At 39.8% G+C, this 27,169-nt stretch overlaps 1 protein-coding gene across 6 annotated transcripts in view; it reads left to right on the top strand.

The window, feature by feature from the left end:
• atp11b (ATPase phospholipid transporting 11B) overlaps positions 1-27,169 on the top strand; it is a 103,718-nt gene that overhangs the window by 54,558 nt on the left and 21,991 nt on the right. For 4 of the 6 annotated variants that reach the window (XM_067416374.1, XM_067416378.1, XM_067416375.1 and 1 more), the window contains exons 13-29: positions 188-346; positions 901-1,076; positions 1,199-1,267; positions 1,358-1,431; positions 1,509-1,612; positions 4,853-5,034; positions 11,879-12,082; positions 16,937-17,090; positions 17,232-17,334; positions 17,412-17,557; positions 17,646-17,705; positions 21,101-21,228; positions 22,401-22,539; positions 22,952-22,975; positions 23,279-23,344; positions 23,421-23,524; positions 26,044-26,209. In XM_067416374.1, the coding sequence (XP_067272475.1) occupies positions 188-346; positions 901-1,076; positions 1,199-1,267; positions 1,358-1,431; positions 1,509-1,612; positions 4,853-5,034; positions 11,879-12,082; positions 16,937-17,090; positions 17,232-17,334; positions 17,412-17,557; positions 17,646-17,705; positions 21,101-21,228; positions 22,401-22,539; positions 22,952-22,975; positions 23,279-23,344; positions 23,421-23,524; positions 26,044-26,209 (2,058 nt within the window). The remainder of the gene's footprint in view (positions 1-187; positions 347-900; positions 1,077-1,198; positions 1,268-1,357; positions 1,432-1,508; positions 1,613-4,852; positions 5,035-11,878; positions 12,083-16,936; positions 17,091-17,231; positions 17,335-17,411; positions 17,558-17,645; positions 17,706-21,100; positions 21,229-22,400; positions 22,540-22,951; positions 22,976-23,278; positions 23,345-23,420; positions 23,525-26,043; positions 26,210-27,169) is intronic. The other 2 variants (XM_067416376.1, XM_067416377.1) reach the window with 1 other exon arrangement.

The raw sequence follows: 27,169 nt of genomic DNA, 5'->3' as shown, positions 1-27,169 counted from the left end.
ATGGGTAGGTTTAGGGGCAGTGTAAGGGGATAGAAAATATGGTTTGTACAATATAAAAACCGTTACGTCTATGGAATGTCCTCATATGTCACAAAAACAAACGTGTGTGTGTGTTATTATTAGAACTGTTTGTCCAGCTATAGTTCTGAGTGAGATGAGTAAAACTATGCTAATGATGTACACACAGGTGGAATATGTCTTCACGGACAAAACAGGAACCCTCACTGAGAATGAGATGCAGTTTAGGGAGTGTTCCATCAACGGTATCAAATACCAGGAGATCAACGGGAAGCTCGTGCCTGAAGGAGTGTCAGAGGATTCACCAGACGGATCTGTGCCTTGTTTGGTAGGGTTCATTTTTACATTTCATTTGGTGAGAAAAGTGACGCAGATATTACACACTTCACCTTTAATTTAAACTAAGCTAATTTTAAAAACATTCAATTTAAAGGGTACATAAAACACAGTTTCTGTCAGTCTCATCTTAATCTTGAGTGTCTATAGAGTAGTGTTGATTCTTCATATCTCAGAAGAGTCTTATATTTTTATCGGATTTGTAAAAGACACACTAAACCTGAGCTTGTGGAGCCTTGCAGTGGGCGGAGCTAACGAGACACACACACACACACACACCTCACACACATTCTTACCTGTTAGAATTAGTTTTCAGGCAGATGCAAAGATACTTAATAGAGTCTAGAAATGAGCATGAAAAGTGTGTGTGTATATATATAGAACCTTCATCAATGCAATGTTCTCACCTTTTTTTTTTTTTACCCCTCACCTGTTTGCATCCCTGTATATTAAATATGACCCATTTTTGTGATAAATGTTAAACATTGCAGTGGTTATGTTTTAAAACAAACTGTGACCTTCTTATTTCGTGTGTGTGTGTTTCAGAACAGGGAAGAGGAGTTGTTTCTGAAAGCCGTCTCACTGTGTCACACGGTGCAGATCAGTTATGATCAGACAGATGGGCCGGGAGAACCGTTCTCACATGCCAATGGCTTCTCGCCTCAGATGGAGTATTATGCCTCCTCTCCTGATGAGAAAGCACTAGTGGAAGCCACCAAGAGGTTCCCATCTCGCATACTTCTATGCATTTGTGCAGTCAATTCAGCCAAACACATGCTTTTGACCCTAACTGTTGGAATATTTGATCACTGGTGAAATATTCATTTAAATTATGTTTTTGCAGGATGGGGGTCACATTCATGGGAAGCCATGGAGAAACCATGGAGATTAAAACTTTTGGAAAAGCAGAAAAGTACATCTAAGTTTCCATAAATAGGAGCCAAATTGCTTATCTTTCCTGCTTCTGGAGATTTCTTTTTAACAGCTGTCCTTCTGCACGCAGGTACAAGCTCCTCCACGTTCTGGAGTTCGACGCCGACCGCAGGAGAATGAGCGTGATCCTGCAGACGCCCTCAGGCATGTGCCTCTGAACACGCATGTGCCGTTTATCGTTGAACAGCATGGTTTCCTAATGATGTGCCGTCTCTCTTTAGGTGAAAAGGTGCTGTTTACAAAAGGAGCCGAATCCGCCATCCTCCCCTACACCAAGAGTGGCGAGATCGATAAAACCAGAGTCCACGTGGATGAGTTTGCTCTGGTGAGCGCTCTAGATCATGCTCTCATTCTTGCTTTCTAGTTCATTCTTGATAGGGGTGTAACGGTACACAAATCTGAAGGTTCGGAACGTACCTTGGTTTTGAAGTCACGGTTCGGTACGATTTCTCAACAGCAGTTATACAAATTATGCGAAAATAGTTTTAGTTATGCAAAATACATTTAGACATGCCCATAGTAAAAACACAGCTGCTCATACGTTATTCTGAATATACACATAACCAATATATATTTAGAAAGCCAACACTTGAGTTTACAGCTGAAATACTCAGATAGTTATTAATACAATTAATATAGAGATATATAGGCTAAAACATAAAAATATTGAATATTTTTCATCATGTATAAAAATATTATGTGAATGTAGTATAACGACTTATTACTACAACTAAAGTGAAGGCACAAGTGTGTTCATGCTTTATCTAAAATCTGAGGCTATGTCCAAAACTATTAATTTTATGAAACATTTTGTAAGACCATGTCTGTTTTTTTTGGTGCTTTTTTAAAATGTTTTTATCAAATAAGTTTGTAGGCCTGAAGACACGTTTGCAGTCTTTTGTCTAATGTCTGGCGAGGAGAACAGCTCAATTAATGCTACAGTGTGCTCACTCGACAATCATTTCACACTTTTGAATGTTTGAGGCGTAATCCTCATTATTCTTTTGTTATGAATCTTTCGTTTTTTAACAGCCATTATTCAATCCATTATAACATGTATGCCTGCCTAAATGGCCCATTAACAGCGCAGTATTTCATTTAGTAAGCCACAGTTATCTAAAAAAAAAACTAAACTAAAATCACATTCTGTGAATTATTGTAACAAAATAGACAAAAGCTCGGTTCCAGCAGATGCATTAGAGCTTCAGTTAGCATTAAGCTACATAACACAATTTAAAACATTAAAATGAGATCTTCACTCTCTGTGTCACTTTAGACCACCATCGAGTTTCCTGTCGACATATAATGGGGATTTCATTCATATGGTGATGTTAAAACATGTTATATTTATCATTTTATATGGAGCTAATCGTTAAACCTGTTAGCAGTCATAATGTAAACATCCATTATTGATATAAAATAGTGGAAATCACATGACAAATCACACAAAAAACGTATTCCATAGTGTGTTTATTAGCTTCTTAGTTCACACGTAGAAATGTAGAAAAGGCTGGTTCTTCTCAGAGCCAGAATGAGGAGCGCGTCATGTGGAGGGCAGTGTTGAGCATGTCATATTATTGGCAGCTCAGTGAGCAAATGAACGTCTGATGACTGATATTTGATGCATATCATAAAGAGGAGACTCAGAGAGAGCTCTATCAGATCAGATGATTCGGTGAGAAATTAATAGAAATGGTATTCTGTATGACGAAATATTTTGCAAATGTGATGATATTAAATCAATATTTCTCCAAATATGAGCACTTTTGAACTAAGAGCTAAACTAAAAGCTTTTTTTGCGAGCTGTGTGAACACAGCTGAGCTGCTGCAGACGAGAAGGAATTAAAGTGTGTATGATGATCTATTCAAAATATCGTTCATAACGAATCGATTAAAATGCACTTCTGACATAAATTAAGAAATGAATGTCACTGCAACCTGTATTATTGCAACCTGTATTACTGTTTTATTATAAACAGTGTTCAAATATCGAAGCTGGAGTCTTTCTTTTGTCTAATGATACTGAGCTTGTCCAGATAAAGTGAGTGTGATGTTTAAACAAGCAGTGAATGTTGAACAATAGTTAATTTCTGGCCTGCGATCTTTGACAGGCATGGGGTTAATATTTGTTACAACCCAATACAATTATTATATGTCTTATGTTTGGGGCTTAAAGAGAAGTTGGTGGTTATCCTAACTTTAATAGTTTATTTCAGAAATCCGGTTAGTGTCATTGTTAGAATTGTCCTTTATCTTGATGTACCACGAGTAACATGTTTGCAAAGACTATAGAAAAAGAAAGACTGTTCACTCCTATTACTCGTATGGGCGAAACTGCAACGCGCAACATGGCATAATCCCATTCTGCCATATAGTCCCACCTTCTAAAGTAAAAGAGCCATTTACGGATTGGTTTTTGAGATCTCAGGATTCCCCCATTCAAATAAGTAAGACTTAGTCTCGGGTGCCTAAAATAGCAAATATGGCCGTTGAGTGATCAAGCTTTCCTTGAAAAGGACTTGAAAGAGACAGCACTATTTTGTCAAGTGGCTAACATAGCACAATCAGAAAAAAACGTTATTTGTAGTAGCAGTAATACACCATTTTCTCCACCATACAGTATATTTTATAATTTTTCTGCAATTTAGTATCCATATTTTATTATATGATATTCTAATATTGATCTAGCTTGTGTGCATGAAGTAGAGTAACGTTGTAACAGCTTTTATCACACTCAAATGTATTTTAGCATGATGATAACTCCACCATTTTAATTCATCAAATAAAGTGACCTGTTAGTGTAGTAATTCAGCACTTAGCAGAGGTTTCATTAGAATGAAATAAAATCATGTGAATTTAATTAATCAGGCGTAACTAACAAAATTCAGGGAAGAAGGAGTTGGGAACCGACAAACATTAAACATACATTTATTCATAATATAATATATAAGCATATTAAAAGCTTTAGAGCTCCTCCATACTCTGCTCCCATGGCTCTCGGCCCCACCCTGCTTCATACCAGATACAGCTTCATTTTAATTTTCTTTGCAACATTTAAAAGTTTATTTGGAGTTTGGAGGTCTGGTCTGAGTTCAGCTTTTCAAATTCAAATTACGTTGATGAGAGCGGTGCAGTTAATTAGCTCAGTTTGGTGTCCTCGTTATCAGCCGTGCTGAAATCTAACCCCATGAGAGCGTCTTCAGACCCACATCACCAGTGTCTGTCACATGGTAGCGCACACACTCACAGGATTGTATTGAGACTCATGGGATGTTTTAGACACAACAACCACATTGAAATGCTCCTCCAGGCACTGAATGCTCCCTATGTCTGTGCTTAAAAGCATTAACTTCATTATGGTTGTGGATCTCAAGATTGTGGCTTTTAAGCAACTTCTTGGCCAGCGGTTCACTGTCTGTTCTCCTTTGCATCAGCTTTTGTATTACATTATTTTGTGTATAATTTAGTTGATTTTATCCTCCATTTGGACACATCAGTAAAATGGAGTAGCTGTGCAAGCACACCAAATTATGTTCACATTGGGTTTCCTGTCTTACTTTTTTAGAAGGGTTTGCGGACATTAGTGGTGGCCTGCAGACACTTCAGTGCGGATGAGTATCAGGATGTGGACCGCCGGCTCCATGAAGCCAGGACGGCTCTGCAGCAGAGAGAGGAACGACTTGTTGAGGTCTTTAACTTTATCGAGAAAGACCTGGAGCTGCTGGGAGCGACTGGGGTGGAGGACAAGTGAGTCAACACACACACACACACACACACACACAAAATGTTAAGGTGGAGACTGAAGTCTCATACACATAAGCAAATTCGCTCTAGTCAGATGAGGTTCCTTTGACAGCAGTTAAGCTGCGTTTGGGTCGATCTGTTCCTAAACATTTTCAGGTTATGGTTCTGTGCCAAAACCGGGCTGATATCGTGTAGTCGGCATAAGCGTGGCACAACATGATGAAACTCAACAGTAAACACATGCTCCATTCTGCAGGGTCCTAAAAAGTCTTAAAAGCCCCCCTGTGTTGAAAATTAAGCTTTTAATGTTGTTTGTGTCTATGTGGTGTTTTTAATATGCTTTAAGACAAACCATGTGCAAACTCATAAGTCAGCACTATTGCTGAGTATTTTCTCTTTATTACTGCAGTGAACCAAAAACACGGTTTGAATCGCTGGTGTTTCTGATGTCACAAACTAACCAATCACGTCACAAGGGGGGGGCGGGGCTTTAGCACAGCATTATGATGACCAGAGAGAAGTCAGGTTATATAAACTAATTAAACTGTAATTAAACTAAACAATCCCTGTTCTCTCCTCATGCAGCAGATATTCTCTGGCTCTGAAGGCATTTTACAACAATTCCCACACAAGCGATTTATAGTTTTTGATGACAGAATATGCTAATGGATGACTTGAAGATCGATAACTCATAAATTCATCTTCTATCCATAGCGTCCTGTCTCATTCTACATGTTGTCTCTTCTTCTTGAGTCTCTCCATCATTGTCCGACTCATAAAAGTTTAAAAGTTTGATCATAAAAGGTTTGTGTGAGGTAATCAGAGCTGCTAACAGGAGCTCTTGAAGCTCCGCCCTCTTCCTGAAAGGGGGCTGGCAGCAGCTCATTTGCATTTAAAGGGATACACAAAAACGTTGTTTTTGCTCACCCTCAAAACGTGACAATTGTAACAGATTTTTTTTTCTTTCTTTGGGGTATTTTGAGCTGAAATTTCACATACTCTGGGGACATCATAGTCTTATTTAACATCTTTGGGCATAATAGGACCCCTGGAGGTACCATGATCTATTTCTTACATGTGCCACGTGCTTGCGAGTACATATGGATTCGTCAAGTTCAATGTAGGTCAAATGATATCAGCCAACATTTGGTGTTTATTAAATAATCAGCATCAGCTGATCATTTTTTCCTGTTTCCCCTTAAAAGGGTTAGTTCACCCAAAAATGAAAATTCTCTCATTAATTCCTCTCCCTCATGTGGTCGGACACCCGTCAGACCTCCGTTCATCTTCACACACAGATGAAGATATTAGTGTTGAAATCCGATGGCTCAGAAAGGCCTTCATTGACACCAATCCCATTTCCTCTCTTAAGACCCATAAAGGCACTAAAGACGTCGATACAAAGCCCATCTCACTACAGCGGCTCTACAATCATTTATGAAGACACCAGAATAGTTTTAGTGTGCAAAAAAAACTAAATAACGACTTATATAGTGATGGGCCGATTTTAAAACAAAGTTTCGAATGGTTATGAATCAGTGAATCGATTCATGATTCGGATCGCTTGTCAAACTGCTGAAATCACGTGACTTTGGTGATCCGAATCATGAATCGATTCACTGATTCATAACAGTTTGAATCTTTGTTTTAAAATCGGCCTATCACAGTCCTTATTTTGTTTTAGTTTTTTTTGTGCACAAAAACTATTCGTGTGTCTTCATAAATGATTGTAGAGCCGCTGTAGTGAGATGGGCTTTGTAACGACGTCTTTAGTGCCTTTATGGGTCTTGAGAGAGGAAATGACATTGGTGTCAATGAAGGCTTTTCTGAGCCATCGGATTTCAACACTAATATCTTCATCTGTGTGTGAAGATGAACGGAGGTCTGACGGGTGTCCAACAACATTAGGGTGAGAAGTTAATGAGAGAATTTTAATTTTTGGGTAAACTAACCTTTTAAGTGTTTTAGAAGCAGGACTTTTATTTTGACAGCACCTGTATAAAAATGCAGTACTTTGTGTGACAATTAATTGTCAACAGTCAGTGCTGATAGTGACAGCGGTGTGATGAGTTTACACTGTCCTGGTGCTCGCTCATGATTATTGGATGGCCTCCTGGCTGGAGAACAGGAAGTCAGCAGTGAGTCAGTGTGCGGCTGCTGTTAATGCACTTTGACATGTCGCAGTGACTCATGCGGCTCTTAAGGCCAGCCATCAATCCCTGTCTACATGCGAACAGCATCACAATTCAAACTGTTCAAGGCATGCAGGGGCACAGGAACGTGTCTGGAATCATGCTGTCGTTGAGATTTCCATGAGCCTTTTGACAAACCATTAATACTATTATGCCACAGAGGCACATGCTAAGTCTAAGTCTACTCAGTGAGCATCTTCAGATGTGTCTGACAGGTCATGTGAACAGCTTTACTGTATTCATCTTTGAGGAATCTTCTTGGAGTTCAGGAATTTTGAGCAAGATTTTGCAATGGGTTCAGTTAGTCACGCAAATTGCTCGTGTTGACCGACAGAAAGCTGCTTGGTTTGAAAGTGGTTTCTGTGTGAGATGTTCTTTTATATGTCACTAGAGCATTGACGATAGACAGTTTGTCCACAAAATGTCTCTAATGTGACTGCATATTGAGAGGTTAATCTGTTAGCCCTTGGCCACTAGGCCAGGGGTTTTCAAACTGAGGTCCAGGGACCCCCAGGGGTCCTCCAGAAGGTTCTAAGGGGTCCCCAGAAAAACGTTAGATATTTAAAAGATAAAGCAGAAATAGATAAAGTCTACTGACCAATCTAACTGTTTAATTTCTAAACATTTTTCACCTTGTTTGCCATATACAAACCTTTCAGAATTGTATATGTTTGCTTAGTATCTTGCTAGTGATTTTTTTCTCACTATCCACAACTTTCCCGAACTCTGACGTTTCCCATGATCGCAATGGCAACGTAGAACACGCCGGTAACGAACTTCCGGTTTACGTTAGTCTGTACTGTTATCAGCAAAACGCTTGGTTGTATTATGAGGATTCAGGAGTAGACTTTTACAACACCGCTTCAGGCAAAATGATCACATGTCCCAGATGGTCGCATGGATCTGACTATCTTACAAGAACTTACTAATATCTGTAGCACTACGCGATTCACCTGAGTTATGCGGTGCACACATTTTGCCACTGTGTGGTAGGCTTGGCTGTTCCTATGATCCACGCAAGATTTACCTTCCATCCATGCGCCTGTAAATCGATTTTATTTTATTAAAAATAAAGGTTTATTTGTTTCTAGTTATTTATTATAAATAACTAGAAACACGCGACACGCACACAATAAAATCTTGCCACTCGCATCCGCATTCACCATCAAATATGATCCCGCTGGGTCCCGCAGGGAAATCTGTAAATTATTTATAAACAATAAACATACCCCTTGCAAAAAATTATACAGTTGTACTGCAGTATTTTAAATAGGTTAAAACTAATATATTATATAAACTCAATAATTAAATTTACAGCAATGAAATGTTAATTTTTATTACAATGCACTTAAATTAATTGAAGTTCATGCATCTATATTCATGTTGATTAAAAAAAAAGTCTACTGACAATGTCTGACATGATTTCAACAATTACAAATATTAAAATATAAATATTACTTCTACATCACAATTCTTGAGTTTACTTGAAGCTTGTTGGGCATTGAATGGAGTGCGTAGGGTGCTAGGCAACATGTCAAACGGGTCCGTTTATGTTGCATGGTTTATGGAAGCAAGGTTTCGGAGGTGTGAGACCCAGGCGCTCAGCGGCGCTCAGCGCTCATCAACCCCAGCAAGAGCAGCCTTAACTCGGCTCGTCCTTCTGACGACTGCCGCTGCCTGGCAGAAGCCCCTCCCATGACGCAAATTTGCGTCTGTTGTGTTGTGAATGAAGCGAATGGATTCAAAATGTTTACGCGTCCATGTTCGCGCGAATAGCGCTATTTATTCTCGTCACTCGCGTCTGGTGTGAACGCAGCATAACTGTAATATGTGCTAAACCGGAACTGAGATACCGTCAATCGGAATTATCGAGTGTCATGACGACGCCCACTAAGACTCGCAGGAAAGTTGTGGATAGTCCCTTTTATCATGCTCACTGGGTTCGTAGAGCAGAATTCTTAACGCGGGACGCCAGCTGCTTACCAGTACATATTTTTATTGTTAAAGTTGCTTATACAAGAAATTTTTAATTTAACACCTTCAGGTTTATACATCCAACATTAAGTATATCCAATTTGGAATTTGGAAACAATGTTGTATTTAAAATGTCATACTTACTATTTATCTAACAGTTTAAATGTTGTTTCATACATAATTTTTTTTAGATGGATTTAAGGGGGTCCCCCATAAAGGTGCATCATATTTGGGGGTCCTTGGCATCGTGAAGTTTGAAAACCCCTGCACTAGGCTAATGTGACTTTTAGATGAACATATAAATACAGTCAGCTCCTTAAATATTGGCATTGGCACAATTCTTATCTTTTTGGCTCGATACACCACCACAATGGATTTGAAATGAAACGAGCCTGATGTGCTTTAACTGCAGACTTTCAGCTTTAATTTTAGGGTATTTACATACAAATCAGGTGAATGGTGTAGGAATTACAAGTTTGTATATATGCCTCCCACATCTGGTTAGTTTAATTTCAAATCCATTGTGGTGCTTTATAGAGCCCAAAAGATTAGAATTGTGTCAATGTCCCAATATTTATGGACCTGACTGCATGTGCTTTCCCACTTTTATTTTTTTTTTAATTCATTCATTAATATCATATTAAGCCTTAAAGTTCTGCATAATTAAGGGCGTGGCCCCTTGAGTGACAGGTGGATTGCCGCTGATGTTACTACTAGCCGTTTGTCGGTTGTCTGTTAGCTCCACCCATGTCCACCTGTTAGCTCCTCTTTGCCTATTTTCTGTTATCCGGAAGTGACGCACGGTGACGCGATGCCATGATGGCTCCGTCCACTTAGACACTCTTCAGAAACCTCTGGGTGACGTAAGAGACACTACGTCCATATTTTTTAATCTGGACCTGACATCTGACCTCGTCGAACTGAACAGAAGAAATGAAGCGGAAAAGATTTAAATGTAAAAAGAAGGCGGGGCCTCAGTGCCACACCCATCTATTACATCATCACCAATGGTAGTACACAGGTGTTTACTAGCCGGAGCGAACTTTTCCGAAATGTTCAAAAAAAAAATTTCATTTTGGGAGTTTGAAACAGCTTGCAAATTTAAATTTTAAAGGAATGCATTAGCAAGATTTTATAGGCCAAAAAGGCCATTCTCAATACCATTGTAATCAATGAAGCCCGGGTTCAGACAGAAGTTACTTTAGAAACCTAGCGGCTTTCTGTTGGTCAACATGGCAAATTTGTGTGATCAACTGAACCTGATGGGAAATCTGCGTGGGCCCTCGCTTGAAATTCTCAATTGCATAGATTCCTATTAAAATGATTGGATTTCACCCGGGAAAATTCACAGAACGACTGCAATGTGACTGCATCTTTGGGGTCAGAGAAATGAAGAAAGCTTGATGAAGACGTAATGAGGAAGGCACTTTCACACATTATGACTGGAGATCAGGGTGGTTGACTGATCAAGGGTGGTTTTCTGTGCGTCAAGTGTAAAAAGCTGCTTGTTTAATCAGCCCTCAGGGAAACAACAAGGCATTACTACATATGCACTACATATTGCTGCTGTCTCTAGAGTAAATGCCAACACTTGTACTTTACTATAATTTATTAGTGTGTAATGTGAAGGGTAAAATTAATTTAAAAGTTTTCTAAATGAGCTCTAGAGAACATGCTATTTGAGAATGAAGGGGGTTTCTTTTCTTGGTATTTTTGTACATTGCAATGGCAGTGCAAAACATTTACGGTATGTATATATTTTTGGTATGAAACATGACCCAGACATGTTCTTGTCATGTTTTGTACAATTATATTGAATTTACCAGATGCCTGAAAACTAGGGGTGTAACGATTCACTCGTTTTCTCGATGCATCGATTACAAATCCTGACAATGCATATGCATCGATCTTGCAACATGTATTTTGAATCGTGAATCGTTCATTTCGACCGATCCTCGATGTAAAATGCTAAGAAACGAATGAATCGAGATTCAAAAACGATTCAGTGCTTTAAAATAAACATTTGATTATATCTACTGCGTGAATTAATAGAGACGTTTTGCTGCGACAGCTGCGTCATCCGCGCTCTCAACAGTCACAGCTCTCCTTACAGACTCATACGCCGCACTCTTTACCGCCTTCACTGGATTGCGCTTGCGTCCGTCTCATTTAAATAAAATACTGAAGTTTTAGGGAAATGCGTGGCATACACCGGTTACGGTAACTTGGGGCGATGTCAAATAACATCAAATAATGTTTCAGCATGTTACAATAATTATATGGCTTGAGTTAAACAGTTTGTTATTATACTGAATGAGAGTGTGAATGCTCTCTCTCTCTCTCTCTCTCTCTCTCTCTCTCTCTCTCTCTCTCTCTCTCTCTCTCTCTCTCTCTCTCTCTCTCTCTCTCTCTCTGTCTATGTGTCTATGCGCATTCGGGGGAAGAGTTGTGATTTTCGAATAATTCCCATCGATCTTCGAATATAATTTTTGCTTAATGCCCATCCCTTATGTATATATATAGTTTTTTTATGTCTATATATATATATATATAGACATAAAAAAACTGAATTCAAAACTATTACAGCAGTATAAAATCACTTTATGCCCTTACCACATGTCTTCACCTCAGCAGCAAAATATGGTACTTTTAATTTTGGTTGTGTTATTGTGTGTATGCAGGCTGCAGGACAAGGTCCAGGAGACGATTGAAGCTCTGCGATTGGCTGGGATCAAAGTGTGGGTGTTGACAGGCGACAAGCATGAGACGGCGGTTAGTGTGAGCCTCTCCTGCGGTCATTTCCATCGCACCATGAACATCCTGGAGCTCGTGCAGCAGAAATCAGACAACGAGTGTGCCGAGCAGCTCCGCAGACTAGCCAGGAGGTATGACAGCGTTACCCTTTCTTTGAGATTTTCATGCCTTTCTTCTCATGCAGTGTGTCATTTTACCCATTCGTCACATGATAGCAAAGCCATTTCAGAGGAAAACGCCTTCCATTTTGAGCTGATGTGAACATAGGATTAAATACACTACATTACCGAAAGTATTGGGACACCCCTCCAAATTATTGAGTACAGGTGTTTAATCCCTTCATGGCCACAGGTGTATAAATCAAGCTCTAGGCCTGCAGACGCTTCTACACACATTAGTGAAAGAATGGGTCGCTCTCAGGAGCTCAGTGAACTCAAGCGTGGGGCCGTGATAGGTTGGCACCTGTGCAATAAGTCCATTCCTGACATTTCCTCACTACTAAATATTTCAACCCTCAACTGTTAGTGGGATTATAACAAAGTGGAAGCAATTGAGAACAACAGCAACTCAGCCATGAAGTGATAGGCCACGTAAAATCACAGAGTGGGGTCAGCGCATGCTGAGGGTCACAGTGTGCAGAAGTCACCAACTTTCTGCAGAGTCAACAGCTCCAGACCTCCAAACTTCTGTGACCTTCAGATGAGCTCAAGAACAGCGTAGAGAGCTTCATGGAATGGGTTTCAATGGCAGAGCAGCTCATCCAAGCCTTACATCACCAATAACAATGCAAAGCGTGGGATGCAGTGGAGTAAAGCAGCCGCCACTGGACTCTAGAGCAGTGAGACGTGTTCTCTGAGTGACCAATCACGCTTCAGTCTGACGATCCCATGGATGAGTCTGGGTTTGGCGACTGCCAGGAGAACGGGACTTGCCTGACTGTATTGTGTCAAGTGTAAAGTTTGGTGGGGGGTGTTTTTCAGAAGTTGGGCTTGGCCCCTTAGTTCCAGTAAATGGAACTTAATGCTTCAGCATGCCAAGACAATTTGGACAATTTCATGAACCCAACTTTGTGAGTTTGGGGACGGCCCCTTCAAGCGCACCAGTGCACAAAACTTCAGTCCATAAAGACATGGATGAGCGAGTTTGGTGTGGAGGAACTTGACTGGCCTGCACAGTCCGGAGCTCAACCCGATAGAACAGCTTTGGAATGAATTAGAGCGGAGACTGAGAGCCAGACCTTCTCGTCCAACATCAGTGCCTGACCTCACAAATGAGCTTCTAGAAGAATGGTCAACAATCCCCATAATCACACTCCTAAACCTTGAGGAAAGGACAAGAGTTGAATCTGTTATAGCTGCTAAAGGCCAACTCCATATTAAACCCTACAGATTAAGAATGGGATGGCATTAAAGTCCATGTGCATATTAAGGCAGACGTCCCAAACCCATTGGCAATATAGTTTATGTAGAGCTCAGCAACAATAACTATTTAAATTATTTATCGTTTTTTGTGGTGGTGCAAGTGATTTAAATTTAGCAGGGCAACTAAAAAATGTGACCATTTAAAGGCTTGATAGAGAATTGTTTTGTTGGTGCATTTGAGATGAGTATGATGGCGTTCCTATTGTTAGAGGTTAACAGTTTATGAACCAAGACCACTAGTGAAGACCAAGAGTCAGGAGTGCAATTAAGTAAAGAGAAATTTGCTGAAGAATAGTTTGCAGTTTCATCAGCAGAAGCCAGCTTCAGGTCTCACAAAGAGTTCGTAGGCCGCGCTCCCTCTCTACTCATCTCGTCATGTCATACATACAGTTACACTGTTTTCAAGGTTTATACACGTCATTACTACAAGTTGAATTATTCTGATAATTCTGGCTCAGAGAAAAAGCACAGTTATGGTACATTTTCACGCATTGTCAGTAAATCAGATGCACGTCTCCATAAATCACTTGAGCCCCTTTCACACTGCACGTCGGACCCGCAATATTCCCGGAACATTGCCGGGTCGCCTTCTGTGTGAAAGCAACCACGTCCCGGCATTGATTACCGAATTCGACCCGGGTCGGGGACCTAGTAATATTGCGGTATTTGACCCAGGACGAGTGCTGTGTGAACAAAAGCCGAAACTAATGCCGCAACGTGTAAGTAGTTATCGTGCGACTCCTAGAGCTTGTTTTTTCAATAATATAACCCTGCAGTGCCAGAAGAGCTAGTCGGAGTTTTAAACGCAGAGAGTGTTCGTATACAAAAGAAACTAAAATTAAACAAGCAGAAATGTGTGCAAACTGGACACATGTCGAGACCACGGAGCTCCTTACTCTCCGCGCTGAAGCTGAGATCACTCGCCATTATACGTCACATCAGGATGTCACGTGCCAACTCGACCCGGGACCGTTACGGGTTGTGTGTGAAAGCGCACATATTATGGTATTTCGCTGGCAGTGTGAATGGACCAAATCTAGCGGCCCGGGAACAAATTCCGGGTCGCATTATCCGTGTATTTGCCAGAATCGCAGTGTGAAAGGGGCTTTGTTGACTCTTTCACTCCGAAATTAGGCCTAGTGACCTTGCAGATCTGGAGCAGGCGCCAGCTTGCCCAGAACAACAAGTCCACCCATCTCTTAGGGTGCCCATTGTACACCATTCTCAACACTGATCTGCTACACAGAATATTGCGCACACACACAGATACACAGTCTCTCCAAGGTTGGAGCTGATTAAGCTCCAGTTTTAACCCAAAACATACTGATAACATGTGCTTTCTCTGAGTGAGAGGTACAGACATTAGTACAGGCAATATTCATCTTGACTCTTTAGTGTTTCAGTAAAAGGACATATAAAATGAATAAAATATATTAAATTAAATGAAAGACAAATCCATATTTCATATCTGGAAGCCGGGCTAAGTAAGCAAACACTGTTTCTGCACTCCTGGCATGTTAAGGGTGTGTGATACATCCAAAATCCAAACACACGACAAGTTCTGCTATCAAGTGTAGCAACACAACACACATCTCTTGGTCCTCAGACACCACTAAGAGACCAAATACACACTTTAGAAAACAAGAAACCATCAGGGGTTCTCTTAAGCAAAATCATAACTGGAACGAATCATTAAAAATCTTAATAATAATAAAGGAGGATAAACATATCGATTAAGGCTTTGATTATTAATTTAATTTGGATTTATATTATGGGGCCGTTGAATGCTTGAATCTGATTGGCTGATGAACGTTCTGAGGTGCGCAATTATTTTCTGGAAAACGCATTACAGTTCCATATCACTTCGCATAGTTAACTGTAATAACGGGACTAATACAGGACTAAAAAAAACAGCATAAAGCAACTTAAAGGCTTTTAGGTTAAAGGCGTTTAGGTTATTGTCAGGCCATTTACATTAAAATCTCATCATTAAAACAAAAAAACGTGCGTTACAAAAACGTTACATGCATATTTCCCCTTGTTTTACTCTGTTCCTATACTATTTTGAGTTATTATGACTCTTGTGTAACAATATTTCAAGTGTAGTTTAAAATAAGACCAGATTTATGAATTTAGACTATGAATTTAGCTACGGATATTTTTATGTGGGTATGTCTTTTTCAGAAAATTCAGGGCCGCAGGTTAAGAGGTTAACGCCTGTTTCACACCTCAAGCGTGAGCAGTGCATGAGCTGCACGTCAGCGTAACTACACCGTCACTGCAGCTGCAGACGTGCGAGAGTATTCACACTGGAAGCGTTTGTACAGCTGCACAGCAGCAGCTCCCACACTAGAGTAGTTAGGCCTACATACTAAACTAAAAGAAAGTTTATCATATTTTCTGGCTAGTTTACTTTACTTTTTATAATCATAACCATACTTTCACCCAAACTGAATAATTAAAACAAGTGTAAAGGTAAATCTTCCACAGATATTTTTTATTCTTTGTTTTCTTTAATGACATCCAGTTATTATTGTTAATACACACCACACGTGCTTCTTGTGTGCATTTTGAGCGCTTTTTGTGTGATATTATATTTATTTTGTCCATCAAAAGTGTGCTTTCACTTTACACCGTGACTGCAGCTGCTATCTGTCTGAGTGTTACACTAAACTAAAAGAAAGTTTATCATATTTTCTGGCTCGTGTACTTTATTTTTTATAATCATAACAATACTTTCACCCAAATTGAATAATTAAAACAAGTTTAAATTGGTAAATCTTCAACAGATATTTTTTATTCTTCGTTGTCTTTTCTGACATACTCCAGTTATTGTTCAAATACACCACACGTGCTTTTGTGTGCATTTTAAGCACTTTTTGTGTGCATTTTAAGCACTTTTTGTGTGCATTTTAAGCACTTTTTGTGTGCATTTTAAGCACTTTTTGTGTGAAATCATATTTATTTTGTCCTTTAAAAGTGTGCTTTCACTTTAATTGAGCGTCAGCAGCGCAGCAAAAATAGGCTCGCCGCCGAAACCCCCGCTTCACTGCTGCTCACGCGACGTTCCTGCTTGACGCTCACGTGCTGCTCCTGCTCCCGGTGTGAATGCACTCATTGATTAACGTGGGCGGCGAAAAAAGTACGCGCTGATCACGTTTGCGGTGTGAAACGTCTGTAATAACTGCAGTAGAATGCTGCAGTTTTAACAGCTCAAGCCTCCGTTACCAGCTTTAAAATGACATTTCGGAACTAGCAAAAGAGCCTTTGGATGAGACGCGGAGTCCCACTCACACTAGCGATTTTAGTACAAAAACCGGACAAATCCCATTAAATATATCATCGCATCAATGTCTTGAGGTGTGGTAAACCGTAGTACAAGCGGAATAATTGACTCTGGGCCGTTCAATTATTAGAAAAATACTGCACACCCGCATCACCACCTCGGGTCTGCATTATTTTTTTAATAATTCAACGGCCCAGAGTCAATTATTCCTTACATATAGATGGGTACATTGAAGCGGAAGTGTATTTCATAATCCACCCTTCACTATGTTTGTACAGGATCAAAGAGGATCATGTGATCCAGCACGGGCTGGTGGTAGACGGGGCGAGTCTTTCTCTGGCTCTGCGGGAACATGAGAAACTCTTCATGGAGGTGTGTAAGAACTGCTCGGCCGTGCTCTGCTGCAGAATGGCACCTCTCCAAAAAGCCAAGGTGAGTTACCTTACCCCTTCTTGTGGATGTCTGTTCAGGTTTCAGGCCAGAGGTCACACACACCAGTACGTGTAATTGCCCCACACTGCGCTGTTGTTTTCAAAGCGCTGGTGTTAATGGCTCAGACTGTGTGTTTGGCAGGTGGTGAGACTGTTGAAGACTTCCCCAGAGAAGCCCATTACATTAGCCATCGGAGATGGGGCCAATGATGTCAGCATGATCCAAGAGGCTCACGTTGGTATTGGTAGGTGCAATTCCACCTGCAATTCAGATGTTAGTGCAAAAAATTCAATCAGGCTAACAGAGTTAAACTCCACACAGGAATCATGGGCAAAGAAGGAAGACAAGCTGTACGAAACAGCGACTATGCAATCGCGAGGTTCAAATTCCTCGCCAAATTGCTGCTTGTACACGGCCATTTCTACTACGTTAGAATAGCAACCCTTGTGCAATACTTTTTCTACAAGGTACGTTTTCTCAGAGTGGAAGCCCTTTGTGTTGCTTTGGGTTGGAGATTTGCGCTTGTATAACGCTCTTTGTTTTCTCTTCTTGTAGAATGTGTGCTTTATCACGCCCCAGTTTTTATACCAGTTCTTCTGTTTGTTCTCACAGCAAGTAAGTGTCTCTTGATGTTATGTCGTGGTACTTTCCTTAAAGCTCCACTGTGTGATATTTTCCCCCATCTATCGGTGTAAAGGTATATGACCATCCAGGGAATAATAGTTTCTGTTCCTCTCAATTCTGATTTCGTTTTAACGCCTACGGTGGCCTATTCAGTCCAAGATTAGCATGGCAATCCCCCTCTTCACATTCGACACGGTGCCATCGAGTGTTAAACCGCGAAAGGCGAAGCTTGAATTTACGGGTATGTCCCTCTTTGGCTAATGTACTTTCAAGATGGAGGAGCAACATGGCGACCGGCATTCGAACCCCTCACCTGTATGTGTTTTCAATGGCATATTATAAACTTACCAGAATACTTTATTACTTGCAAGAAGTAAATATACATTAATGAGCACATATATTTTTGAAAGAACTAAGTGTTTTTAGCTAAGAATAAACTAAAAAAGTTACACAGTGTAGCTTTAATAACACTTGTGCTGTTTAAAACCCTGCTACTCCTTTTGTTTACTTTTTGTCAGTGTGTTTTCTTTCAATTAGGACAGATTTTGTATATCTTTTTAAATCTGATTGATTATAGGCCTCAATGATCTGAGGATAAAGTTAATCTCTGTTATAAAGAAAGCCTGTAATACTCAAAATAGTTTGTGCGCAAATGTATCAATGTACACACAGGTCCGAGGCCTTTATCTTTGCAAGCACACATGTAAATATGTGAACATGAACACTAAATGCTTTTTATTTTTTCTCTGCCACATTCATTTTCAATTGATTGTCTTTTCTTCTTTCTTTTTTTTTTACCAATATCAGTGCAGATCAATGAGACATATTTCACAAATAAATATAAAATCTGTCCTAATTGAAAGAAAGCAAGTTGACAAAAAGATTGAATCCAACATGTAGAGTAATGAGACATTTTATAAGCAATTTATTTTTTAGGCTGGTTAGTTTTGACCCTTGTTTTTGTAACAAGGTGGGGAAAATAAAAAAAAAGAGAAGTAGTTAAAGTCAGTAAGTTTTAGTCCAGTGCAATAATGTTGAAGGAAAATAAAAATGATCCCATGATTGACTCGCCCTCAAGTCATCCTAGGTGTAAATGACTTTCTTCTTTCAGCCAAACACAATCAGAGTTATATTAAAATAAGCTTTATAATGGCAGTGAATGGGGGGTGAGCCCAACAAAGTTCATCCATCTATCATAAAAAATAATCCACATGGCTCCAGGGGTTAATAAAGGCCTTCTGAAGCGATGACGTATGTTGCTGGAGTAGCGTGAGCTCAGGTGAGAGTATATGCCTCCCGTGGTTCAAACAACAAACTCTTCTCTTTAAAGCTTCTCGTATTAGACTCTAATTCGTGATTGGTGTTTCAGGTCAGAGATCACTCTTCCGCCGGAAGGTGTAAACGCGTGCAGCCATTACCAGAATCCAGTGATTATAGTTTATAAAGTTATAATAATGGATATAATTCTTACTATAGGCTTTCAGAAGGCCTTTATTAACCCCTGGTGCTGTATGGAGTATTTTTATGATGGCTGGATGAGCTTTTTTGGGCTTTAAAATCTCCTATTCACTGTCATAATAAAGCTTGGAAGAGCCAGGATATGTTTATTTTAACTCTGATTGTATTCGTCTGGAAGAAAAATGCCATATACTCCTAGAATGACTTCATGTGTGAGTAAATCATAGGATCTTTATAATTTTAGGGTAATATATCCCTTTTATATACCCCCTAGAAAAAGAAAATCCTCTCCGGGTCAAAATGACCCAAACACAACCTGAGGGTTAAGCTGCGGTCACATTAGTGAATCTGTGTGACCAATTTACTCCCGTTACGATTTCTGTGTTGGGAAATCTATCACTCTCATGCGAAATTCCGGATCGCATGAATTTCTATTGAAATGACTGGATTTTTGCAGAAACATGGTAAATGTGATTGCATCTTTACTAAGGCAAGCATCATTATTACTACTGCTGCTTATATGTAGGGTTTTATTCAAAGCATGCATTGCTTGGGAGTCAAAGCCGTGACTTTGGTGTTCTAGTGCTTGAGCTGCAGGAAGGTTTTAAGCAGTTTGATTCAGTTTTCGACTGAAGGACGATAAATTGTAAACTTAAATCCCACAGATGAAGAGACCTGAATATCAACGTTTAGGATCTTTTGACCAACCACAACGTTGAAGAAACCCCATAGCAACTCCCTAGTAACCGCCTAGGTTACCATTGATTAACTGCACACAGCATCACTTAGGGTGCAGTCACATTTTCCGCTGTTCAGGAATGTGATATTGTGATTTATTTATTTATTTATTATTATTACACGGCTCTGTGAAATACTTGATTCTGATTGGTCAATCGCCATCTTGTGGCTTAAACAGCCGTGGGTTACAATGGAAGACTTCAAGGCAGGTTTCCTTTATAACGTTTTTAATATGGATATTTTTCTTACACAAACGCATCGATTCGAATCAGAAGCTCTATTAACCCATCGGAGTCGTGTGGAGCATGTTATTTGACGGACAGCTGCGTTTTTTTATGGACTTCAAACACAACTACAACTACTGCTGGGATTAACGTTAGCCTGGACTTTTTAAATATAACTCTAATTGTATTTGTCTGAAAGAAGAATGTCATATACACCTATTGAGGGTGAGTAAATCATAGGCTTGGTTTCATTTTTGTGGTGAACTAACCCTTTCAGCATTCATTGTCAACATTTAGCAAGGGCATATGGCAAATCTTCAGCAATAAAGGCTTAAAGCAGGTTGGAACTGTTTTTCTTCGCGGAAGCTTTGCGTAAGAGCTAATAAAATATTTAATCTCGAGACAATATTTTGTGTCTAATTTATTTGAGACTAGTAGCCGTGTAATAAGCGGGATAATGTCCACCCAGCCGGTTGTTATCGCAGAATAAACCCCGAAAGAGTGATGCTCCGCTTCGCGTCGGGGTCCTGATCACTGTCGGGGTTTATTCTGCGATAACAACAGGCTGGGTGGACATTAACCCTTACTTATTAGTTGTTTTTGTTTTGTTTTTGTGTGATGACAAAAAATGTCCCATACAGATTTCACAACAGGTTCATGCGGATTCGCTGTGTGACTTTTTTTGTGTGTGAAATTTCACTACTGAATGAATGTTGCTCTGTTAAACGCATAACAACGCTAAAAAACCAATCCATCTAGCAGAGACACACCCTAGCATCCTCCCACAACAGCCTAGCATCAGTCACAGTTTCTCTGAAGAGAAATGATTCATCTTTATCACACACATCATTCTTTGCTCAGACTGCCTTTTCTGTCTAATCTGACTGCCTTTCAAATGTTGGTTTAGATTAAGATCTTTGTGTGTGATTTCTCAGAGGTGTTTGACATGTGCTCTTGTTCTCGCAGACTCTTTATGACAGCGTGTATCTGACGCTGTATAATATCTGCTTCACCTCTCTGCCCATACTGGTGTACAGTCTGTTTGAGCAGCTGGTGCATCCGCATGTCCTGCAGAGCAAACCAGCACTTTACAGGTACAACCGCACACACGGCAGCACCACTCAGAAGAAATCTGATACTTTTTACTTGAACATCCCCAAAATAATACAAAAAATTCATATTTTTTTTATTTAGGTGAAATGATTAGTGAACACCAGATTTTTAAATCAGTGGTCCATAACATTTAAACCAAACAGCCCAGTTTATTACAAAAAAATCTGCCTCTTAACAAGTGCTTAAGTAAAGTGTGTAATATTATAAAGGGCAGTTCCAGTTTTGTTCAAGTGATCGTTTATCTTTCTTTTCTTTATCATGTCATATTCATTCATTTTAGTCAATTATACTCGGATTAACCCTCTAGGCGCATATAAAAAAACCTTTAGGTGGCATATAAATGTACTTGATTTACGTTGTATTTGACAAGAACATATTTTGGATATTTAAATATATCAATTTATTTATTAATTAAAAAAAAAACTTTCCTTGTTGTGTGAAATTTTCCCATTGGAAATAATCATTTGTGTGTGTGTATATATATATATATATATAGTATGTATGAATGCATGCATATGTATTTTGTGTGTGTGTATACATTTTATAATATTATTTATTTTATTAATTTAGCTAAGTAAAATTAATACCAGGGTTATTATCTTTAACTATACCCCCACCTCCTGAAATAAAAATAAAAAATCATAACTTGAAATAAAATGAACGTTTAAAACAAATAATTCAGCTAGTTTATCATTTCCGTTTAAAGTTGAAGCACTAAAATAACTAAAGCATAATAAAAAGTACATACACATAAAAAGTAATACAATTTCTAAGACTTAAAATTTTAAATGAAAACAGGAAACATAAAAATAAAATCTAATTCAAAATATTGACATAAAAGTAGTAGTTTTTCAATGACTAAAAATATTATAATAAAATAACAGTTTAGTACTTCAACTAACTTGATTTTTATTTCAGTTTGTTCCTACGGCAACATTTTCGTTTAGGGTTTTCATCTGAAATTAATATTTATTTTATTTCAGCTCAATTTAATTTGACGTAAACTGTTTTAATTTAGCAATAACAGCCCTTAGAAAACATTTCTGCTCTTTTTGTGCAGTACATAGGGTTAGTTTGAATTGAATGTGGCCTGTAATTTGAGCCTTTATTTTCTCCACTTGTCAAGATGTGTAATATTCTCTCCCTTCATCAGAGACATCAGTAAAAATTCCCAGCTGTCCTTCAAAACCTTTTTGTACTGGACCTTCCTGGGCTTCTGCCACGCCTTCGTCTTCTTCTTCGGCTCCTACATCCTGATGGGAGAAGACACCACGCTGATGGGAAACGGACAGGTCGGCTTAATCTCTCCATCTCCATCTCCATCTCCTCCTCGTCCGCCTGTCTTGTTCTGTCATTGCACCTCATGTGTGTCCGTGGCTCTACTCTCAGGTTGCTAGCATGGATGTCTTTGAAATCCTCCACACAGCATTATGTATAGACCTCAGAGATGCTATCTGAATTAATAAACTAAGAAGCGCTTGAGGTAATGAATGCACTTTGACGTTAATAACCGTTACTCAGCCTCGGTGCCTATTGATTTAACTCCAGCTTACAGACACAAAGCATCAATCCTCAAACTGATTACACCGTTATTTGGCACATTTGTACTGTTAGGTGTCCGTGGATGTTGGCTTTTACTACTTATCCATATTCTCTCTCTTTTTCTGCTTATCTCTTTCTCTTTCCTGCTGTGCATGCTCTCAGATTTTGCGAGCTAACAGGCAACTGGTAAGAGTTGACTGGATTCCAGTTGATGCATGTGTCCTTTTTTAATGACCAGCTGTCTCTGTGGTTCGGTTTAGCCAGAGTGGCTCTGATCTGTATTCTTTTGATGCACTGCCATCCTCAATTACGACTTGGGAGCGCTTCCGACGAGCCGGAATCTCTCTCTGATATAAAGCGATGGAGCATGATTTATGACAAGCTTCATTTTGGATGAATTGAAACCCTCCAGATATTTAGTTTTAAGAGTGCATCAGCATCAACTAATCTTTTGATACCATCTTTAAGATCTGTGTTTGTTTCTTGCAGATGTTCGGAAACTGGACGTTCGGCACTTTAGTATTCACTGTGATGGTTATTACGGTAACGCTGAAGGTAAGTCATTGGTAAATGCCACGTAGATGGGTTTGTAAATGACACGTGAGCTTCATTTGCACCGTTCTCTCTGCAGCTGGCCTTAGAGACGCATTTCTGGACGTGGATGAATCACTTCGTCACATGGGGCTCCATCGCCTTCTACTTCATCTTCTCCTTGTTTTATGGCGGCATCATCTGGTACTGTATGCCAGTGTTTTCCCATAACGTTTAGGTTATTCTCATGCAATGGTGTCACTTAACTGTAATTTTGTGCTTTTTTTAATTTCATTTGAAAAGGTTAATCAATAAACATGTTTTCCAACCTTATATCTAAAGTATCATAGGCATTATGGGTCTTTCACATTATTCAGATTAGTGGTCAACAAATGTGAGTTAGCATAACCACCAATCCTTAATATTCGGTTACAACATTGCATTATAACTGGTAATGTACACCACACAAATCCCTTCAATCTATTTAATTAAATTTGTAAATTGTGAACAATTATTAATAGTGGTCAGCTGATATTGATTTTTTTGATGGCGGATGCTGATATCTTAGAGAGCAAGGTGGCCGTATTAGTGCTGTCAAATCAGTTAATCGCATCTAACAAGTTTTTGTTTGGGCATAACATTATGACTACTGACAGGTGAAATAAACACTGATTATCTCGATCTCAGCTCCTGTTATTGGGTGGGATATATTAGGCAGCAAGTGAACATTTTATCCTCAAAGTTGATGTGTTAGAAGCGGGAAAAATGGGCAAGTGTAAGGATTTGAGCGAGTTTGACAAGGGCCAGATTGTGATGTCTAGAGGACTGGGTCAGAGCATCTCCAAAACTGCAGCTCTTGTGGGCTGTTCCCGGTCTGCAGTGGTCAGTATCTATCAAAAGTGCTCCAAGGAAGGACCAGTGGAGAACCGGCCACAGGGTCATGGGCGGCCAAGGCTCATTGATGCACGTGGGGAGCGAAGGCTGGCCCGTGTGGTCCGATCAAACAGACGAGCTACTGGAGCTCAAACTGCTCCAGAAGTTAATGCTGGTTCTGATAGAAAGCGGTCAGAATACACAGAGCATCTCAGTTTGTTGCGTATGGGGCGGCATAGCCGCTGACCAGTCAGGGTGAAACAGGACTGACCCCTGACCCCGCCGAAAGCACCAACAGTGGCACGTGAGCATCAGAACTGGACCCTGGAGCAATGGAAGAAGATGGCCTGGTCTGAGGAATCACGTTTTCTTACATCACGTGGATGGCCGGGTGTGTGTGTGTGGCTTACCTGGGGAACACATGGCCCCAGGATGCACTATGGGAAGGAGGCGAGCCGGCGGGATGCTTTGGGCAATGTTCTGCTGGGAAACCTTGGAAACATCCATGTGGATGTTACTTTGACACGCTCCACCTACCTAAGCATTGCTGAGACCATGTTCAGCCTTTCATGGAAACGGTATTCTGGTGGCTGTGGCTCTTCCAGCAGATAATGCTTCTGACACAAAGCACAAATGCTTCAGGAATGGTTTGAGGAGCACAAGAACGAGTTTGAGGTGTTGACTTGGCCTCAATCCAATCCAATCGAGCATCTGTGGGATGTGCTGAACAAACAAGTCAGATTCGTGGAGGCCCCACCCTTCGACTTACAGGACTCAAAGGATCTGCTGCTAACATCTTGGTGCCAGATAGCACAGCGCACCTTCAGGGGTCTAGTGGAGTCCATGTCTCGACAGGTCAGGTCTGTTTTGGCAGCAAAAGTGGGACCAACACAATATTAGGTCATAATGTTATGCCTGATCGGTGTATATATCCACAGACATGCACACACACGCATTGACGAGCTGGTCACAGGTGAATATCTTTCAGCTTTCCAAATAAAAGTTCATGCACCATCAAAAATATAGTTCTGCTTTGTGACACCTCGTCCAAACGGACAACCACTGGGGCTGATCATTTAAAAAAAATGCCAAAGTATCAGCCGCGGTGAGCACAAATTGACCTAGACAGGTTCTACATTTTTTGCTGAACAGTTTTTATCATCGCATCAGCACTTTGAATCAATGACAGTTTGTTGAAACCTCTCCACTGGCAACAGTAGAGAGCTACAGATGTCTACGGGTTTTTTTTTTTTTAAAGACGAGACGCAGCACAGTGGCATGCAAATAGATAGATAGAAGTTTATTGAGAGTAAATGAGAGCTGGGTCTCAAAACAAGCGTTTTTAAAGTTGCACTTGCTATAACTTGACACACCGTTTTAAAAAACGTCATTTATGCACAACATTTTGACATTTATATTCATAATCTAAAATCTTACATCTGTTGGAAATAACGTATTATTAATTTTTTTAATCCATGCACAGTAATGTAGAACGACTCAAGTTGCTGCTTGAAAGAAGTGCCGCGAAACTTCTTTTGTGTCCTGTGTGAGAAAGTGGAGGCCAAGAACATTGTCTGAATTGGTTGTTTTCCCTTCTAAACAGTGTTTATTGAATTGTGTTGATTTGCTGGTGATAACCGTTTGCTCTTTGACATTGGATCCGGTCCCACATGACCAGCAGCAATGTACTTTGGATTTTTGTCGAGATGTTGTGCTCAATATTTGGCTCTACCTCTCAAACCGTTGCCCGTTTGCTCATTATTTGGATATTTGACAGCACTAGCATCAAACTCTTGTTGATAACAACTAATTGGAGTCTAATGGATGTTCTCTTTCCACCCCCCCATTAGGCCATTCCTTCACACGCAGGACATGTACTTCGTCTTCGTTCAGCTGCTGTCCAGCGGCTCGGCCTGGTTTGCTATCATCATCATCGTCATCACCTGCCTGTTTCCGGATGTCATCAAGAAAGTCTTTTACAGGCACCTGCACCCAACCAGCACGCAGAAATCTCAGGTGAGGGGCGCTTTTCAAACACGGATTCGGATGGAGTGAGAGATGCGAATACTGTGCTCGATTTATGCTTCCTAAGCTGACTGATGGAGCAGTAAAGCATGTGGCTCACGTCACCGCATGAATTCTCACCAGCTTCACTTGAACTCACTCACAAACTCACTCAGATCATACTGCACCAGTTCAGCACCAGCATCTTACACACTTATTAACATCTGGACTCTGGAAGTGCAATGCATCTTGTCTGGTTGAATAATGAGATTAAATAAAGGGAGGGTGCGGCGTCATGCTTATTTTTAGTGGTTACTGACTGTAAATAAGTATTTGTGTGAACATTTTGGAAAAAAGAGGATGTTAAAGTTCCTCATTTAAGTGACACAATTCCTCATTTAAGTGAGACCAGGATTACCACAATACTACCATTTTAGTAGTGCATACCAATTTCAGGGATATCCCATGATTCTCTGGTACCACAGCAAAAACTAAACTACTTAAAAAAGTTAAATATTAACACAATGGCACGTAGCCTGCTGGGGTTCCAGTCTGCTAAATTATTCTGGTGACCCCGATAGACACTTTGTTCTTCAATCAGAAGTGAACCAAAGTTTGAAAAAGTTTGACAGTATAGTGTTTACGAACATCTGATCATAGAGATGTGGATAGGTTTGGTCCAGTATTTACTCGTGTCTGACTAGGGTTGGGTATCGTTTTAATTTTAACGATTCTGAATCCAAATTCAGATTCTGCTTATCATTTCCATAAGGTGAAAAAAACATAATGCACATTTATTCCACTTATTGCAAAACATTTCTTTGTAGCTGAATACCATGAACAAAAATCAACTGGCTATGCTTTTGCCTATGGTTTAAAAATACCATATTAGCCTAACTAATATAATTTTCAAGCATTTATTTTAGACAAGTTAACACTCTATAATTAAAAAAAAGAACAAGGTAACACTTT

This window comes from Pseudorasbora parva, chromosome 14 (genome assembly GCF_024679245.1).
Source record: "Pseudorasbora parva isolate DD20220531a chromosome 14, ASM2467924v1, whole genome shotgun sequence".
NCBI classification, from domain to species: Eukaryota; Metazoa; Chordata; class Actinopteri; order Cypriniformes; family Gobionidae; genus Pseudorasbora; species Pseudorasbora parva.
Note: the sequence above shows the minus strand (reverse complement) of the source record. Positions and strands in the feature narration are given on the sequence as shown.